This window comes from Dendrobates tinctorius, unplaced genomic scaffold, assembly GCF_039654945.1.
Source record: "Dendrobates tinctorius isolate UK_male_01 unplaced genomic scaffold, ASM3965494v1 ptg000005l, whole genome shotgun sequence".
In the NCBI taxonomy this organism is placed as follows: Eukaryota; Metazoa; Chordata; class Amphibia; order Anura; family Dendrobatidae; genus Dendrobates; species Dendrobates tinctorius.
The window spans coordinates 30,640,998-30,660,787 of record NW_027361673.1 but is presented as its reverse complement, the minus strand read 5'-3'; the positions used below and the strand labels follow the sequence as shown (position 1 = coordinate 30,660,787).

Here is a 19,790-nt window from a genome sequence, read left to right as displayed (position 1 = left end):
TGTGACTTGAGCGCTCCGGCTCATAAATCTGATAGCTGCACCCATCCGAAGATATGACGTCTGTGCTTTCAAGTAACGCATGAGTAAGCATGATATTATATAGATATACAGTATATACCACTTATTTCAGTGTTGTGTATAGCTGTAATATAATGTATTCTATAGGGGTGTCTGTACCTACGTGGGACTCTAGGTTTGCACGGGGGTGTTTTCTGCTTTTTTAACCTATTCACCACCTTGCGATTTTCCGTCTTTGCTTTTCTTTTTTTCACCCCTTCTTCCCAGAGCTATACCTTTTGTTATTTTTCCGTTTATATGGCCGTATGAGGGCTTGTATTTTGCAGGATGAGTTATACCTTTGAATGACACCATTGATTTGTGCCATATACTGGAAAAAAAAATCCAAGTGCTGTGAATTTGCAAAAAAGTTCAATTCCACAATAGTTTTTGGACTTTTTATTTACTAAGTTCACTAAATGCTAAAACTGACTTACCCATATGATTCTCCAGATATATAGGGTCTTTGTTAAATGATAAAAAAAAAAAATCACCATTTTCCGAGAACAATAGCATCACCATTTCTCGGGCTCTGGGGCTGGGTGAGGGCTTATTTTTTTGCGCGCCGTGCTGTTTTTATTGATAACATTTTGGGGTAGATATGATGTTTTGATTGCTTGTTATTGCATTTTATTGCAATGTTGTGGCATTCAGGCGTTTTGATATTTTTTTTCGTTGCGCCGTTTACCAATCAGATTAATTTACCTTATATCGTGATAGATCGGACGTTTCTTAATATTCTTTAAAACTTTTTTTTTAAGAAAAACATTAAAAATCTCTAAAGTTTGTCCTCATGATTGCTGCATTTTTAAGATTTTTTTTTTTTTTTTTTTTCCTTTACAAAACTCTTAATTAGGTATTTGTTAGATGATCTAATAAGCCTTCTTACAAAGCAAATTAAGGTGTGTGCCGTCCTTGCCTTTCAGAATATTGACCTGCATGCACTGACTGGATGGATCCCAGAGAGGATTGCTATGCACTCTGACAATCAGGCCTTTGACAAAGAAAATACTTTTAGAATGTTGTACCAAAGGTATAGTGTCTGTTTGTCTAATCGTCTACGTACCTCATACTAATGTCTTGTAGTTGTAGCTAAACGATCAGTGCTAATAGATATATATTTTTTATTGTACGCTTACTGATCAGTGTATATTGCAAAATGATTCGGATAAAGTATGTGAACCACTAGGATGTTAATTGCAGTGTGTACATGGTGAAAGATGTGATCCGATTACTGTTATACATACATGTCTTTCCACCCATTACATGGACATGCTAAGTCCAGTGCTGTGGAGTCGGTAAGCCAGACAAATTACTCTGACTCCCCAGTTTCACTGACTCCACAGCCCTGCCTCACAACTGAGCATGTACACAAAGCGTAGCACAGATTCATCTCCACAGCACTGCCTCACTACTGAGCATGTACATAAAGTGCAGCACAGATTCATCTCCACAGCACTGCCTCACTACTGAGCCTGTACATAAAGCGCAGCACAGATTCATCTCCACAGCACTGCCTCACTACTGAGCCTGTACATAAAGTGCAGCACAGATTCATCTCCACAGCACTGCCTCACTGCTGAGCATGTACATAAAGAGCAGCACAGATTCATCTCCACAGTACTGCCTCACTACTGAGCATGTACATAAAGTGCAGCACAGATTCATCTCCACAGCACTGCCTCACTACTGAGCATGTACATAAAGAGCAGCACAGATTCATCTCCACAGCACTGCCTCACTACTGAGCATGTACATAAAGCGCAGCACAGATTCATCTCCACAGCACTGCCTCACTACTGAGCATGTACATAAAGAGCAGCACAGATTCATCTCCACAGCACTGCCTCACTACTGAGCATGTACATAAAGCGCAGCACAGATTCATCTCCACAGCACTGCCTCACTACTGAGCATGTACATAAAGTGCAGCACAGATTCATCTCCACAGCACTGCCTCACTACTGAGCATGTACATAAAGAGCAGCACAGATTCATCTCCACAGCACTGCCTCACTACTGAGCATGTACATAAAGAGCAGCACAGATTCATCTCCACAGCACTGCCTCACTACTGAGCATGTACATAAAGAGCAGCACAGATTCATCTCCACAGCACTGCCTCACTACTGAGCATGTACATAAAGTGCAGCACAGATTCATCTCCACAGTACTGCCTCACTACTGAGCATGTACATAAAGTGCAGCACAGATTCATCTCCACAGCACTGCCTCACTACTGAGCATGTACGTAAAGTGCAGCACAGATTCATCTCCACAGTACTGCCTCACTACTGAGCATGTACATAAAGTGCAGCACAGATTCATCTCCACAGCACTGCCTCACTACTGAGCATGTACATAAAGAGCAGCACAGATTCATCTCCACAGCACTGCCTCACTACTGAGCATGTACATAAAGCGCAGCACAGATTCTTCTCCACAGCACTGCCTCACTACTGAGCATGTACATAAAGTGCAGCACAGATTCATCTCCACAGCACTGCCTCACTACTGAGCATGTACATAAAGTGCAGCACAGATTCATCTCCACAGCACTGCCTCACTACTGAGCATGTACATAAAGAGCAGCACAGATTCATCTCCACAGCACTGCCTCACTACTGAGCATGTACATAAAGAGCAGCACAGATTCATCTCCACAGCACTGCCTCACTACTGAGCATGTACATAAAGTGCAGCACAGATTCATCTCCACAGCACTGCCTCACTACTGAGTATGTACATAAAGTGCAGCACAGATTCATCTCCACAGCCCTGCCTCACTACTGAGCATGTACATAAAGTGCAGCACAGATTCATCTCCACAGCACTGCCTCACTACTGAGCATGTACATAAAGTGCAGCACAGATTCATCTGCACAGCACTGCCTCACTACTGAGCCTGTACATAAAGTGCAGCACATATTCATCTCCACAGCTCTGCCTCACTACTGAGCATGTACATAAAGTGCAGCAGATTCATCTCCACAGCTCTGCCTCACTACTGAGCATGTACATAAAGTGCAGCACAGATTCATCTCCACAGCACTGCCTCACTACTGAGCATGTACATAAAATGCAGCACAGATTCATCTCCACAGCACTGCCTCACTACTGAGCATGTACATAAAGTGCAGCACAGATTCAGCTCCACAGCACTGCCTCACTACTGAGCATGTACATAAAGTGCAGCACAGATTCATCTCCACAGTCCTGCCTCACTACTGAGCCTGTACATAAAGTGCAGCACAGATTCATCTCCACAGCACTGCCTCACTACTCAGCATGTACATAAAGTGCAGCACAGATTCTTCTCCACAGTACTGCCTCACTACTGAGCCTGTACATAAAGTGCAGCACAGATTCTTCTCCACAGTACTGCCTCACTACTGAGCCTGTACATAAAGTGCAGCACAGATTCATCTCCACAGCACTTCCTCACTACTGAGCATGTACATAAAGTGCAGCACAGATTCATCTCCACAGCACTTCCTCACTACTGAGCATATACATAAAGTGCAGCACAGATTCATCTCCACAGCACTGCCTCACTACTGAGCATGTACATAAAGTGCAGCACAGATTCATCTCCACAGCACTGCCTCACTACTGAGCCTGTATATAAAGTGCAGCACAGATTCATCTCCACAGCCCTGCCTCACTACTGAGCATGTACATAAAGTGCAGCACAGATTCATCTCCACAGCACTGCCTCACTACTGAGCCTGTACATAAAGAGCTGCACAGATTCATCTCCACAGCCCTGCCTCACTACTGAGCATGTACATAAAGTGCAGCACAGATTCTTCTCCACAGTACTGCCTCACTACTGAGGATGTACATAAAGTGCAGCACAGATTCATCTCCACAGCACTGCCTCACTACTGAGCATGTACATAAAGTGCAGCACAGATTCATCTCCACAGCACTGCCTCACTACTGAGCATGTACATAAAGTGCAGCACAGATTCATCTCCACAGCACTGCCTCACTACTGAGCATGTACATAAAGAGCAGCACAGATTCATCTCCACAGCACTGCCTCACTACTGAGCATGTACATAAAGTGCAGCACAGATTCATCTTCACAGCACTGCCTCACTACTGAGCATGTACATAAAGCGCAGCACAGATTCATCTCCACAGCACTGCCTCCCTACTGAGCATATACATAAAGTGCAGCACAGATTCATCTCCCCACAGCACTGCCTCACTACTGAGCATGTACATAAAGTGCAGCACAGATTCATCTCCACAGCCCTGCCTCACTACTGAGCCTCTACATAAAGTGCAGCACAGATTCATCTCCACATCAATGCCTCACTACTGAGCTTGTACATAAAGTGCAGCACAGATTCATCTCCACAGCACTGCCTCACTACTGAGCATATACATAAAGTGCAGCACAGATTCATCTCCACAGCACTGCCTCATTACTGAGCCTGTACATAAAGAGCAGCACAGATTCATCTCCACAGCACTGCCTCACTACTGAGCATGTACATAAAGTGCAGCACAGATTCATCTCCACAGCACTGCCTCACTACTGAGCATGTACATAAAGAGCAGCACAGATTCATCTCCACAGCACTGCCTCACTACTGAGCCTGTACATAAAGTGCAGCACAGATTCATCTCCACAGCACTGCCTCACTACTGAGCATATACATAAAGTGCAGCACAGATTCATCTCCACAGCACTGCCTCACTACTGAGCCTGTACATAAAAAGCAGCACAGATTCATCTCCGATAAAAGCCGAGATCCTTAACTCAAGAGTCAACAGACATTTATAGGACACTTAATAACTTTCCGAAATTATTATGAAGACATTTACAGCACACTGTACTACTGTAGCCAATTTACTATATACTGTAGGAGTTGGTCCACTGTATACCAACTTTGACTTAACCAAAATGGTCTCCAACTCCACAGCCCTGCTAATTACTTTGATAGCTATATGCAAATCTAAATTCTTTCAAGAGGACGTCCAGTTTAGAAAACCCGGCTTCATGTACCTTACTAGAGTGATGCTCTGTTCTGGAGCTTCAGCTCTTGGCCGGAGGGGAAAGATTGGCATCTTAGAAAGTGAGCACTTTGTGGTTTCCTTTATGGTGATCAAGTTAGTCAGGAGTCTATTAAGATTTGCAGTTGAATATTTTCTACAATATTGTAAACTGGTTATGGTCTTATTGCAGCAATGTACCATGACATGGCTGCACAGGTATAGGCACATCAGTATTGATGATTTACAGTTGTGCTGCTGCGAGGAATGAGCCGTCATTTTTCCCTTTCAGTATGCATGAATGATTAGTGCATCGTGAAAACTCATTTTTGGTCATGGACAACATACAAAGTTTTTAAAGGTCAACCACTCACAAAATGCTAAATAAATGACATATTCAGATATGTAGGGGACTTATCATATCTGCAGTATAGACTTTAGTGGTTTAGATGTCAGTAAAAAAAAAAACTCTTTTGTATGCAAATAAGGGGGCATATGGCGTGGCTAAGATGTCAGGGCGCCATTACGCCTTTTCAGATTGAATGCTGAGAAGATTATCAAATTTTGATTGACAGCTCTCAGTGCCTGAACTCAAGAAGCAGCTTGGCACCCCCGCACAGACACGGCAGGAAACATTTTACTGCCAGGGAAAACATGCCAGGCAAGCAACAGATAACTTGGTGATATAATTTCTCACATAATAAGTGATTGTTTGCTTCTTTTAGATTTCACAAAGGTGATGTACTAATTACCACAGCTACCGGCGTGATGACTGAAGAGGAGGGTGAGAAATGGGGCTTGGTACCTACGCATGCGTACGCCGTCCTGGACATTAGAGAATACAAGGTATGATGCATGTCATAATTTATGTGTCAGTGAACACTGCTACTTCTGTGCAATTAATGAGCGCCCCATACTGGTAGCCTTGTGCTGTAGAAATCTATGTATTTAAACTTGGAAAATATAGAAAAAAATCTCTATCAAAGAATGCAAATTAGATTACTTTGATCTGTCAGACCTTTCTCTACCCAGTACCACCTAGGAGAGGTAGTAGTTACCTTTAGATTCAATGCCCGTCCTTTTAATAAGAGCTTTACATCATGACAGTGATAAACATTGACCAGAAATTAATTTACAGACAGCCTTTTTTGGGGTATTTGCCCCTCATCAGTGTCGAGCAGAGTCTGACCGGCTGATTGTGACTCCCTTTAGCCAAGTTGAGGGAAGTATTTGTTTTCCTTAATCAGTCCAGGTTACTATGCCTGGCTTATTCCCTGTCATGTTACATAGCTGCATTGGTTGAAAAAATACCTAGGTCCATCAAGTTGAACCTTTCGCCACCATTTATACATTTTTGTCACTAAATTAACTATAACCTACAATGTTATGTGTATTGAGGAAATCATCCAACCTAAAAGCTGTTATAGTGTCTGCCATTACTAACTCTTCTGACTGCTCTAACTGTAAAGAACCCTTTCCTATTCAGCTGTCAGAATCACCTTTCTTCCACCCGAAATGAGTGCCCCCTAGTCCTCAGTAAGGTCTTTGGAAGGAATAATTAATGTGTCCGTCCTCTGTACTGACCACATATATATTTATACGTGTAAATGAGATCCCCTCTGAGGTGTCTTTTTCTAAGCTAAACAAGACCAACTTTTCCAACTTCTCATCATATGAGAGGCCTTCCATCCCTTGTAATAATTTAGTTGTCCGCCTTTGAACTTGATTCTAACTTCTGAATATCCTGATTAAAATGAGGTGTCCAAAACTGGATCCAATATTCTAGCTGTGACCTCACAAGTGGTTTATAAAGGGCTAACAAAACGTTGGCATCGAGGGATTGTCTTTTTTATATATATATATATATATATATATATATATATATATATATATAAATCTATCCTTAAAATCTTGTTTGCTTTTACAGCTGCTGCTTGACATTGAGTGCTGCTGCTCATCTTACTTGTAACCAGAATCCCCCGTCCTTCTCCTGTTCTGTAGTCCCAAGTATACTCCCATTTAATGTATATGCTGCTATAGGATTACTCCATCCTAGGTACATTACTCTACATTTATCTACATTAAACCTCATTTGCCAAGTGTTTGCCCATTCAGACATCTTATCCAGATTGTTTTGCAATATTGTAATGTCAAGGTCAGATTTTAATATCCTGCATAGTTTGGTGATGTCATCAAAGACTGACACTTTCAATCCCATCCACAAGGTCATTTATAAAGAGGTTAATATGATCGCTCCTAGGACAGATCCCTGCAATACCCACTGCTGACTATATCCCATTTAGAGAATGTACCATTTTGAAAGACTCATTAAAGGGTCGGACTTTGACTTATTTGGTTGCAGTCCCTCCTAGGTGTTATTGGCTTAGATTACATCTTTGACGTGCCTTATGGAAATGGGGATTATCCCTTACAGACGTGTCGTAAATGTATGTTACATGTTCGGTCCTGTTAACCAGTTTTAGGAGCAGAGCCCGATCCGTACACAACGGGAGTGGACACCTGCCTCTATCTGCAGCAATTATAGCTGGTTTAAACCAATGTGGTTCAGCCCCCTGGATGTTGTGGTAAATTATGAATGAGGCATCAACGTCTCTCCTGCCAATGGATTTTCATGGACAGCATGTCCAGATGTCTGCCATAGATGAGTAAATGTTATAATGTACGGCAGTACAGCGATCACAAATTCAAGTCACCAAGAGTACTAATGGAAAAACTATAGAAAATGAAAGGACAAACAAAACACAAAAAATGTAATCAGTCTTTCATGAATATAGGGATGAAAATTAATTGTGGAAAAATACAGAACATTGGTTGTGGCAGGGAGGGGGTTAAACAGTCAGAGAAGTAGAGAGCTTACTCATGGGGAAACTCTGAATTTTATTTCATGCAGTAATTTTTATCAAAATTACTCTGTCACTATTGGATTTCTGAGTAATACATCTAAAAATATTGTAGTTACTTTTCTTTTCTCCAAGATTGGAAATTAATCATGTTTTGTATTGCTCTACTGAAAAATGTCTACAAGACTAGGTGTGGCCCTAACCCTAAAGGTATCATTGGGGCCTATTCACAGTCCTCACAACTATGTTTCATTCTTAGCTATTGTTACATGTACCTTTTCTAAGCTTTTTTTTTTTGTTATTATTTTCAAGTCATTGCGGTTTCTCCAGCTGAAGAATCCATGGAGTCATTTACGGTGGAAAGGTCGATTTTGTGAGAAAGATGAGAGAAGCTGGACCCCGGAGTTACAGAAATACCTAAACTTTGACCCACGGACTGCCCAAAAAATTGACAATGGTAATTTCTCATTCTGCTGTGACAACTAAGGTCAAGTTGGCTGCTACTGAGACTACTGGGAGGTTGGCAAATGGGAGTCCTGATGTGACTACTGGGAGGTGCGTGACAGGAAGCCGATGTGACTACTGAGGAAGTTAGAGGGGTTGCGCTCTAGGGCTAGCGTGAGGGACACAGTTTGAAGTAGATACTGTTCAAGGGAAGCTGTGTTCCGACTAATGAATCAGTTGTACTGTATTGGGCTATTTACTATAGCTTTAAAAGAATTTCACCATTTTGGGGGTCCATTCTGGGAGCTGTTTGACAGAGTAGACATGCTGCTGAGGCTTCATGGATGAGAGGTCATACTCATGACATAACATTTCATGATTATTTTGTAGTTTTTCTCATTTTAAAAACCTGTCACTTGCTCAAAATAGAGTTGAATAACTTGTAAAAATTCCTACGCTCCTCTCCTTTTGACTCTCCTTTCTGGTTTGCACTGCATCATTTCTTTGCAGAGATATTCCCCTTTGTTCTTCTGGAGCACACCAGGTGAATCTCTGCAGACCACTTGAGCATTTCTTCAGAGTCTCCTCTGGGGGCATGTTCCTTCATCCCTCCCTCTTTCCCAGACGCTGCCAATCACAGCTCGGCAATGTGGAAGACTTGAAGTCTACTAGATAAGCTGCTGAGCTGTGACTGGCCACGTCTGGGAAAGAGGGAGGGGTGATGGTGCCCCTCCCAGGGAAGACTCTGAAGAAACTCCCAGTTAAACTACAAGCAGAGACTTGGATATCTCCTCAATGATGTGATACTATGCAAAACAGAAAAGATCGGGAGAATCTGGAGATTTAACAAGGTAAATAATGCAAATTTCTCGTTCGCCTTATTGGGGGACACAGAGACCATGGGGTGTATGCTGCTGCCACTAGGAGGCTGACACTATGCACAAAAAAAGATTAGCTCCTCCTCCGCAGTGTACACCCCACCGACCGGCAGGGATTTCCTCAGTTTAGCTTAGTGTCAGTAGGAGGTGTACATGGGTCTTTCATTAGACCCATATCTACCTCAGTGTGCGTCATTTTCTTTTCAGGTTTTGCGGAGGGATACAGAGTGAACGGTCACATCTGTAGTCCCACAAGGAGGCTATGAGTACAGCGTGAACTGCCACCCCGTATCCTCATAGGTCTCCACGGAAGGACCAAGAGCCTGAGCACGGACGCGTGTCAGGCGATCCAACTGGTCCCCGTCCCCCGTCTCCCACCCACTCGCCCACCAGAGCCTGTCGGTCCGGAAGAGACGCGGACATCCTTCGGCTGGATGATAGATGTACCTCTCTCTCCACAGGTACCAGAAGACACTGAACAGCGGCAGGACTAGAGGGTAAGTATAGGACCCTGAGCCCTCAGCAGCCTCTTCCTTTCCCTGAATTCCCCGGCTGCACTTATCTCAGTGCTTTTCAGCAGCCGGGCTGCAGTCAGGCCTCCATCATCCTCCCCGGCTGCACTTCAGCGATGGTTAGCAGCCGGGCTAGTCATGGCTCCATTGAGGAGCAATCGCCGTGGCAGTGCGGCGCTGTCTCCGCGCCGCCCCGCGCTTCACGGCGGCCGCCGCATCTACTACAGGCCCCGGCTTCAGTTTGGGCCTACTTCGGCGTCGCGGCCACGCCCCCCTGCCTTCTTCCTCAGACGGGTTTCTCTCCGCCCGTTCTAAGCCCGCCCACCGCTCTCTTCCTCGGGCTCTGCGCTCCAGGGGCATTGTTCAGCCCCCTAGACTGCCTATAGGCAGCGGGCGGCGCCATCTTCCTCCTCCTTATTGTGGTCAGCCCGCCCCTTCCTTCTCCCTGTCTGCTCAAGGAAGCGCGCGCTTTTCTACCCGGCTTTTCTCAGGCGGCCGCCATTTTTTTCTGCCTGTCAACCGGACTACGTCTTCTTCCCCATCGAGGGCTCCGCAGATCCAAACGAGTGGTGCAGCATTGGGGGACTCAGCAAGCGTTTGCTGGAAGCATCTACATGACACTGGACCGTGAGTAGGCTCTGCTCTGCAGACTAACACCCTCCTCTGCCTCCTGTCCCCCAACTTTCCGGCACTACCTCAGGTTTCACTATGTCTAACTCCAAATCTGACCGTAACCGCCCTGCGGCTCCCTCCTGCACTCTAGTCAAGTTCTTTGTATGCTTTTCTTGCAATCGCAAACTTCCCTCAGGTCAGTCCACTTCCCTATGCCTGGACTGTAGCAATCCAATTTAACCTGACGCCGCCCAGGAGCCATCTAGGGCCCCAGGTGAGAGTGAACCCCCCATGTCCGGCTGGGCTTCGTCTCTATCACAGTCAGTGGCAGAACTCACCAGGGTGTCTCAGTCCCTAGTAGCCGTTCTGGATAAGTTGCCCCTGGACACCTCTACAGGGTCCAGCAGGCCTCAAGAGGTTCCATTTGAGTCGGCCAGCGTTAGTCGCAAACGACCCAGGCAGGATCTCCAGCCGGAATCCTCTCCTCGCCCCATGTCACCACATAGCCCTTCTCGTCAGCCTCCCTCCTGGGCTTCCTCTCCCGAGTCAGGTGAGGCGCTCTCGGAAAGGTCATCTGAGGGGATCTTAGAGCTGGATTCGGACCAGGATGCGAACATGAGGGTTACTGTACAGAACCTCATTGCAGCGATCCATCATACCTTCGACATTGCGGACTCCCCTGCGAAATCCTCAGATCAGGAGGTTTCGTTCAGACGGGAGGAAACACCCTCCAGGGTATTCCCTCTGCATTCCGAGTTTGGAAAGATTTTTACCAGGGAAAGAGAAGATCCGACCAGACGCTTTCAAAGAGGAAAGCGTCTCAGCGTTCTGCACCCATTTGCTAAAGAACTCACTGACAACTGGTCTGCCTCTCCCTCGGTCGATCCGCCCGTGTCCAGGCTTTCTAATAACACGGTTCTCCCGCTTTCAGGCGTGGCGTCTCTAAAGGATTCTAATGATAGGATTATAGAATCCCTAGCGAAGTCTGCCTTCGAAGCGGCTTCGACGGCGGTATGCCCAATCTTTGCTTCATCCTGGGCAGCAAAGGCCATAGCTATTTGGGCAGAGGATCTTCGTCAGGGCATCCTAGAGAAAGCACAACCAGATCGATTGGCCGATCTCGCCAATCAGATTTCCCATGCGGGGGATTATCTGCTTTCTGCTTCTTTGGATGCAGCATCCTGCGCAGTTCGGGCGTCAAGCAACGTAGTGGCAATCCGACGTACAATTTGGCTCAAGGCCTGGCAGGCGGACTTGTCTTCTAAAAAGTCTCTTACTAATCTGCCTTTTCAGGGAGTGCGCCTTTTTGGTTCCCAATTGGACCAGATTATTAAGGACGCCACCGGAGGCACGAGTTCTCTCCTGCCTCAGTCCAAGCCTCGCAGACCTCCACTAAGGCGTCAGTTTCGACCCTTTCGGGCTTACCACCGTTTCAATACGGTGGAGACCTCCTCCAACCAACAAAGACCGCAGGCACGCCAAGATAGGAAGAAAGTTTCCTTCAGACCCACTCCCTCCTGGCGCTCCCACTCTTCGCAGAGCAGACCATCCAGACCCAGATCTGGACGGTCCACATCAGCATGACTATCCTCAGACTCCCGAGGGTCCCTTCCAATTGGGAGGTCAACTCCTGGCTGGCCTCAGTGGAGGACGCTTGGGTCAGGGAGGTTGTATCGTCAGGATACAAGATAGAGTTCGTCTCTCTTCCACGGGATCGTTTCTTCGAATCCCGTCCTCCAAAAGATCCAGCTTTGATCCCGGGGTTCTTTACGGCCATCAACTCTCTCCTCAGTGCCGGAGTGATTGTGCCCATTCCCGAAGCGGAGCAGGTTTACAGGGTTTTATTCAAACCTCTTTGTCGTGCCGAAAAAATCCGAGGCGGTCCGACCCATCTTGGATCTCAAGCTGCTCAACAAGAGAGTCCGTCTTCGCCACTTCCGGATGGAGTCGGTTCGTTCGGTAATCGCTTTCATGGAGGAGCAGGAATTCATGTGTTCAATAGACATCCAAGATGCCTATCTACATGTTCCCATATTCTCCGGACATCAGAAGTTTCTGCGTTTTGTGGTTCGCCAGGAACATTACCAGTTAGTCGCGCTGCCCTTCGGTCTCGCCACTGCTCCCAGAGTCTTCGCGAAGATCGTGGATGCGTTGATGGCCTTGTTGAGGATCAGAGGTCTCGTTCTTTTTCCATACCTCGACGATATTCTGATCAAAGCTCCCTCTTTCCAACAGGCACGCCTAAGTTTGACGATCGTTCTAGACACTCTTTCCAATTTCGGGTGGATCGTCAACAGGAAAAAGTCCTGTCTGGTTCCTACTCAACGTCTTGTGTTTCTGGGCCTCCTGTTCGACACTCGTCGGTCAAGGGTCTTTCTCCCTCAAGAGAAGATTCTCTCCCTGCGGCAGGATGTACGATCACTGCAGACCACACGATTTCCGTCCCTCCGAACAATCATGAGGGTCCTGGGAAAGATGGTGGCGGCGATAGAGGCAGTTCCCTTTGCCCAATTTCACGCCAGACCTCTCCAACACGCCATTCTGTCGAGGTGGAACAGGTCGGCTCTGTCCCTGGATCGCCCTGTTCGTCTTTCAGGCCGGATCAAGCGGTCACTCAACTGGTGGTTGACGTCACCTCTCATCCTCTTGGGGCGGTCTTTTCTTCCCATTCACTGGCAGATTGTAACAACGGATGCCAGCCTCCTCGGCTGGGGTGCAGTATTCCGCATTCACACTGTTCAGGGTCGTTGGTCGACTCAGGAATCTGCTCTGTCGATCAACGTCCTAGAGATACGAGCGATCCATCTGGCTCTCGTCCACTGGGAGAAGCTCCTCAGGGGCCTGCCTGTCCGGATTCAGACAGACAATGCCACAGCGGTGGCATATGTCTACCGCCAAGGAGGGACACGGAGTGTCTCAGCCCTGGCAGAAGTGTCCAAGATCCTTCGGTGGGCAGAGATTTCGGTACCGACAATCTCCGCGGTACACATTCCCTGCGTAGACAACTGGACCGCCGATTTTCTCAGCCGCGAGGGTCTCGCGGCAGGAGAGTGGTCCCTACATCCGGAGGTATTTCTTCAGCTCTGCCGTCGTTGGGGAACCCCGGACGTAGATCTGCTAGCTTCTCGCCTCAACAGGAAAGTCCCACAGTTTGTATCCAGGGCTCGAGATCCTCTCGCAGTGGGCGCCGACGCCCTGGCCATTCCTTGGTCGCAGTTTGAGCTCCCCTACCTATTTCCTCCCCTGCCTCTTCTTCCCAAGCTGTTGAAGAAGATCAAAGCAGAATGAATTCCAGTCATTCTCATCGCCCCGAATTGGCCCAGAAGGTCTTGGTTCGCGGACATTGTCAACCTCTCGCGGACATTGTCAACCTCTCGCGGACGCCCCCTGGAAGCTTCCAGACAGGGCAGATCTGCTGTCTCAAGGCCCGATTTGCCACCCCAATTCTCGGCCGCTCAATTTAACGGCATGGCTGTTGAGACCGAGGTTTTGAAACGAGCAGGATTCTCCGGTCGAGTAATTCATACCATGATCCGAGCCAGGAAGCCATCATCTTCCATAATTTACTACCGTACTTGGAAGGCCTATTTCACTTGGTGTGAGGCCAATAACATCGCGCCCATGTGCTTTTCGCTCCCTTCCGTTCTGGCGTTTCTTCAGGCAGGGCTGGATGCGGGGCTTGCTCTCAGTTCCTTGAAGGGTCAGGTTTCGGCGCTGTCCATTTTATTTCAGAAGACATTAGCTTCCCGCCCTCAGGTCAAAACCTTTCTTCAGGGCGTGGCTCACACGGCTCCTCCGTATCGAGCGCCCGTGGATCCATGGGATCTTAATCTGGTTCTTGAGGTTCTGCAAGGTTCTCATTTTGAACCTCTCAGGGATGTTTCCCTTTCTCTCCTTTCTTGGAAGGTAGCTTTTCTGGTGGCCATCACTTCCATCCGGCGCGTGTCAGAATTGGCGGCTCTTTCTTGCCGCTCTCCTTTCTTGGTACTTCACCAGGACAAGGTAGTTCTGCGGCCTCCGCACTCTTTTCTTCCGAAGGTGGTGTCCTCCTTTCACCTCAATGAGGATATTGTTCTGCCGTCCTTCTGTCCGAGTCCAACTCACCCTCGGGAGCGGTCCCTGAACAAGCTGGATCTGGTCAGGGCGATGAGTCTATCTGTCTAGGACGACTTCCTTGCGAAAGACAGACTCTCTTTTCGTCATTCCAGATGGGGAGCGGAAAGGTCACCCGGCTTCCAAAGCTACTATTGCTCGCTGGATCAGATCGGCAATTTTGGAGGCCTACCGGGTTAAGCATCGAGTGGCCCCTCCGGGGATCAGAGCGCACTCCTACCCGGGCAGTGGGTGCTTCCTATCGAGTGGCCCCTCCGGGGATCAGAGCGCACTCTACTCGGGCAGTGGGTGCTTCCTGGGCGGTACGCCACAGAGCCTCCGCGCTGCAGCTTTGCAAAGCTGCCACCTGGTCTTTGGTTCACACGTTTGTGAAATTCTACAAGGTCCACACCTACGCTTCGGCGGACGCCAGCCTAGGTAGAAGGATCCTGCAGGCAGCGGTGGTGAGTCCACTGGCCTGATGGAAGTTTGTTTCCCACCCCAGGGACTGCTTTGGGACGTCCCATGGTCTCTGTGTCCCCCAATAAGGCGAACGAGAAAACATGATTTTTGGGTTGCTTACCGTAAAATCTGTTTCTCGGAGCCTTCATTGGGGGACACAGCACCCTCCCATGTTCTACAACTCCTGTTCTTACTTTGGTTGATTGGTTACAGTTGAGTTGTTTGTTCTGTTTTCAACCTATTCTGTTACTTCTCCTACTACTTTCTCACTAACTGAGGAATTCCCTGCCGGTCGGTGGGGTGTACACTGCGGAGGAGGAGCTAACCTTTTTTTGTGCATAGTGTCAGCCTCCTAGTGGCAGCAGCATACACCCCATGGTCTCTGTGTCCCCCAATGAAGGCTCCGAGAAACAGATTTTACGGTAAGCAACCCAAAAATCCTGTTTTTTTTTAGCAATTGACAGGTCCTATTTAAAGGAATTCATCTCTGGTTGAGTATTTTGTAAGCCTACTTTGAATTTTTAGTTTACTAATCTGTGACATAACTAGTATAAGGAAGGTAGATTTGCCACCAATGAGATTCTCTAAGACATTTACAGAGGATGGCCAGCAGAGGTCCCCATATAATCATCGGAATAATATGCTAATGAATTGAAACAGTGGTTGGGCTTCCAAAAGAACTCCTCCAATTCCTTTTTAGGGGAAGGTAGTGGTTTGGGGGGAAAAAGCTGTCAAGGCGCTAACTGATGTGTAATGAATGTATTTCTGCCTCTAGGTATTTTCTGGATCACATGGGATGACCTGTGTCAGTATTATGATGTCATTTATTTGAGCTGGAATCCAAGTCTTTTCAAAGAATCAACTTGTATTCACAGGTAGGTCCGATAACCAGCAGCCAAGCAAGATTTATACAGTGTAAGGTCTGAAATGAAGACTCTCATTGGAAAACGAAAGCAGAAGCCCATGTAGCTTTGGACACTTTTTTTGCAAAAGTGATAACAGGAAGTTCAGCTCCATCTTCATCTTAGGAATTCCCCTCTTGGTAAATTCTGAAAGGTGAAATGCATGGCTGCATTTCCTGATGTCACTGCTATTGGGTGTCATTATGCTCCTTTCATCTTCTCGCGTTTTTTTTTTTTTTTAATACATATGTTATAATTGGTATAAAAATATTAGCATACATTACCTTGGTTATATCGTGTCTTGTTTTTTTCACACAATATATGTATGGTATTAGTTATTACAGACCAAAAACCTGCATGCAACTAAAGGGGTATCACCATTTTAAGAAATAAAGGATCTCCGCTTGCTGTCATAATGTGTGGAATCCTACATTTAAAAGAATTGTCTTGTAAAGAGCTGAGCACTAGTAATGAGCTAAAGTGCTCGGACATGGTGTTATCTGAGCATGCTCGGGAGCTAACCACGTAACTTCGGCGTGTTCGAAAAATATGTTCGAGTGTCCGTGTCTGCATGTCTCGCGGCTGTTCGACAGCCACGGCAAATGCCGGGATTACCTAACAAACACGTAATCCCTGCATGTGTTGCAGCTGTCAAACAACCGCGAGACATGTTCGAGTCCTCACGGCTACATGTTTCTCTTTCATCTCATTGGGGGACACAGGAACCGTGGGTGTGTGCTGCTGTGACTTGGAGGTTGACACTATGCATTAAAAAAACTGTTAACTCCGCATCCGCAGTATACACCCCTCCGACCGGCTGTAGGACAATCAGTTTTGCTTAGTGTCAGCGGGTGGTGGACAGAGGTCTCTCGCAGACCCATGCCTACCTCAATGTGCGTCGTTCCTTTTCAGGTAACCATGGAGGGATACAGAGTAGATATGCTACATCTGTATTCCCACACCAGGATTATGAGTACAGCGTGTACTGCCACCCCGTATCCTCATGAATCCCGCGGGCAGGACCCTATCCCCTAACACAGGACTCGTGTTCAGGTAGCAGCTCCTGGTCCTGACCTTCGTCTCCCATCACTCGCCCACCAGAGCCTGATGATCGAGAGAGACGCCCTGCAGAAAAGGTTTGGGACAGCAATCTTTTCATGCAGGTAAACCGACCCCTGTTACTGGGTGAACTGGAGGTAAGAGTCTGCAGCGTTGTATGATCTGCTCACCAGCCGCTCTGGCTGAATGTGACCGCTGTAATCAGCACTCGGGCTTGCAGCCCATGGCTCTATACTTAGTTTAAGAGCCAACGCTTACTTTCAAGCATGCGGTGCAGTGCGGTTCCAGCCTCCTCCCATGGCAGCGTTATGGCCCTGGGCTCCAGCAGGAGCCCCAGCACGGCCGACGCCAGATTCCGGCTCCTAGCAGGCTCCTCCCTGACGGTTCTGAGTACGGGCCAGAACAGCCCAGGTCAAGGATGTGGTTCAGGGCCTCATTGCCGCAGTCAATGAGACTTTTAACATTGGGGACACCAAATCAAAACCTAATCAGGTTTTTTTTCATTTAAGCATCATAAGTCCCCCTCTAGGGTCTTCGCCTCACACAAGGATTTTGAGGAAATGTTGGCCAGGGAAAGGGAAAACCCAACCAGGCGTTTTTCAGAAAGGGAATCGTTTTGGGATTCTATATCCCTTCCCTCCAGATCACACCGCCAACTGGACCGCCTCCCCTTCGGTGGACCCACCAGTGTCCAGACTCGCGCCCAATACAGTCCTCCCACTCGCCAGTGGGGCAGCCCTAAAAGATCCCAATGATAGGGGGATAGAATCCCTGGCAAATTCCGCCTTTGAGGCAGCAGCCTCTACATTGTGTCCAGCCTTCGCCTCAGCCTGGGTAGCTGTCTGTTACAGAATGGGCCAAACATCTTAGACAGGGCATATTGGCCGGGGCACCACCAGCGGAAGTGGCGGAATTCACAGATCTAATCTCTCATGCCGGGAGGTATATGGTATCAGCAGCCCTGGATGCTGCGTCTTGCGCAGCTCAAGCATCCAGTAACATGGTAGCCGTCCGGCTAAAGGCTTGGCAGGCTGATTTGTCCTTTTCAGGGCACCCGGCTCTTTGGGTCCATGTTAGATCAAATCATTAAGGATGCAACGGGGGGTACAAGCTCCCTACTCCCTCAGGACAAATCTCGTCGATATGTTTTCAAACGTAGGGCTCTTCCCTTTCGCCGTACCCCAGCGACAGGCACTTATGCTCAGGGCCTGCAGAGGTCGCAAGCACCGAGAGATAGGAGGAAGGTATCATTTCGGGCCACCCCGTCATGGCATTCCCACAGTTCCATCAGCTGAGCTACCAGGTCAGGGCCGGGCAGAGCCACTTCAGCCTGACGCCAGCAGGGAGTCTAACTCCCTTCCCTGTACCTCTCCCAGACTAGGAGGCCACCTTCTCCTCTTCAGAGATGTCTGGCAGAATTCAGTAGAGGATATCTGGGTAAAGGAGGCAGTATGAACAGGATGCAAGATAGACTTCAACGCGCTTCCGCAAGATCGCTTCTTTTTATCGCAGCCACCAAAACACGCTGCTATGGCGCTAGGTTTTTTTTCGGCAATAGACTCTGTCCTCAGCGCAGGAGTAATCGTCCCTGTTCCCGAGCAGGAACGTTTTACCGGCTTTTACTCAAACCTGTTTGTGATACCAAAAAAGGATGGCTCAGTTCGTCCCATACTAGACCTCAAAAGGCTAAATAGATGGGTCCGCTTACGCCATTTCTGGATGGAATCGATTCGGTCGGTAATTACGTCTATGGAGGATCAGGAATTCCTATGTTCCATAGATATATGGGACACCTACCTACACGTCCCCATTTTTCAGGGACATCAAAGGTTTCTGCGTTTTGCTGTCCAAAAGCAGCATTTCAAGTTTGTGGCCCTGCCATTTGGGCTGGCAACAGCCCCCAGAATTTTTACAAAGATTATGGTAGCTATATTAAGGGTCAGAGGCATAATATTGGTTCCATATCTCGACAATATTCTCGTCAAGGCGCCCTCCTTCACTCAGGCCCAGGAAAATCTAGCAGTAGTTTTAAACACACACTCCCGGTTTGGTTGGATCATAAACAGGGAAAAATCCCACCTAACGCCAACACAACACCTAGAATTCTTAGGAGTGTTAATCGACACCCGACGCTCAAGGGTCTTTCTCCCAGAAAGAAAGTGGATTACCCTCCAGCAGGGAATTTGCTCTCTGTTGAAATTCCGGCTTCTATCCTTTCGCGCTGCCATGAGAGTCCTGGGGAGAATGGTGGCAGCTTCAGAGGCGATACCCTTTGCCCTGTTTCGTTCCAGGATACTGAAGAGGAACATCCTCCTTCAGTGGGACAGGTCCATCTCTTCGCTGGATCGCCCCTTCCTCCCCTCCGTTCTGACCAGGGGAGTCCCTCAAGTGGTGGCTGACCTCCCCCCTTGTTCATCTGGGACGGCCTTTTCTCTCTGTCCACTGGCAGGTGGTAACTACGGATGCCAGTCTCTTGGGCTTGCGGTGCGGTATTCCGCCACCTGACTGTCCAGGGACGAAGGTTGAGGCAAGAATCCTCACTGTCAATCAACATTCTAGAACTGAGGGCGGTCTTTCTAGCACTTCTACATTGGGAAAGATACCTCAATAACCAGCCAGTCCGGATGCAAATGGACAACGCCACGGCGGTGGCATACATCAATCACCAAGGGGGAACCAGAAGTCCCCGGGCACTGGCCCAGGTATCCAGAATCTTCAACTGGGCAGAAACTGCAATTTCGGCAGTTTACATTCCCAGCACAGACAACACGGCCGCCGACTTTCTCAGTCGGGAGGGGTTCGCAGCAGGGGAATGGTCATTACACAGGAAGTGTTCCGTCAGATATGCCAGCTATGGGGGACTCCAGATATGGACCTTCTGGCATCGCGACAGAACAGAAGGGT

The 19,790-nt window shown here is 47.7% G+C and overlaps 1 protein-coding gene across 1 annotated transcript in view; it reads left to right on the top strand.

The window, feature by feature from the left end:
- Positions 1-19,790, top strand: part of CAPN7 (calpain 7) — a 115,027-nt gene that overhangs the window by 62,055 nt on the left and 33,182 nt on the right. Inside the window, exons 11-14 of the mRNA XM_073569230.1 lie at positions 984-1,090; positions 5,790-5,910; positions 8,238-8,382; positions 15,701-15,800. Coding sequence (XP_073425331.1) covers positions 984-1,090; positions 5,790-5,910; positions 8,238-8,382; positions 15,701-15,800 — 473 coding nt within the window. The remainder of the gene's footprint in view (positions 1-983; positions 1,091-5,789; positions 5,911-8,237; positions 8,383-15,700; positions 15,801-19,790) is intronic.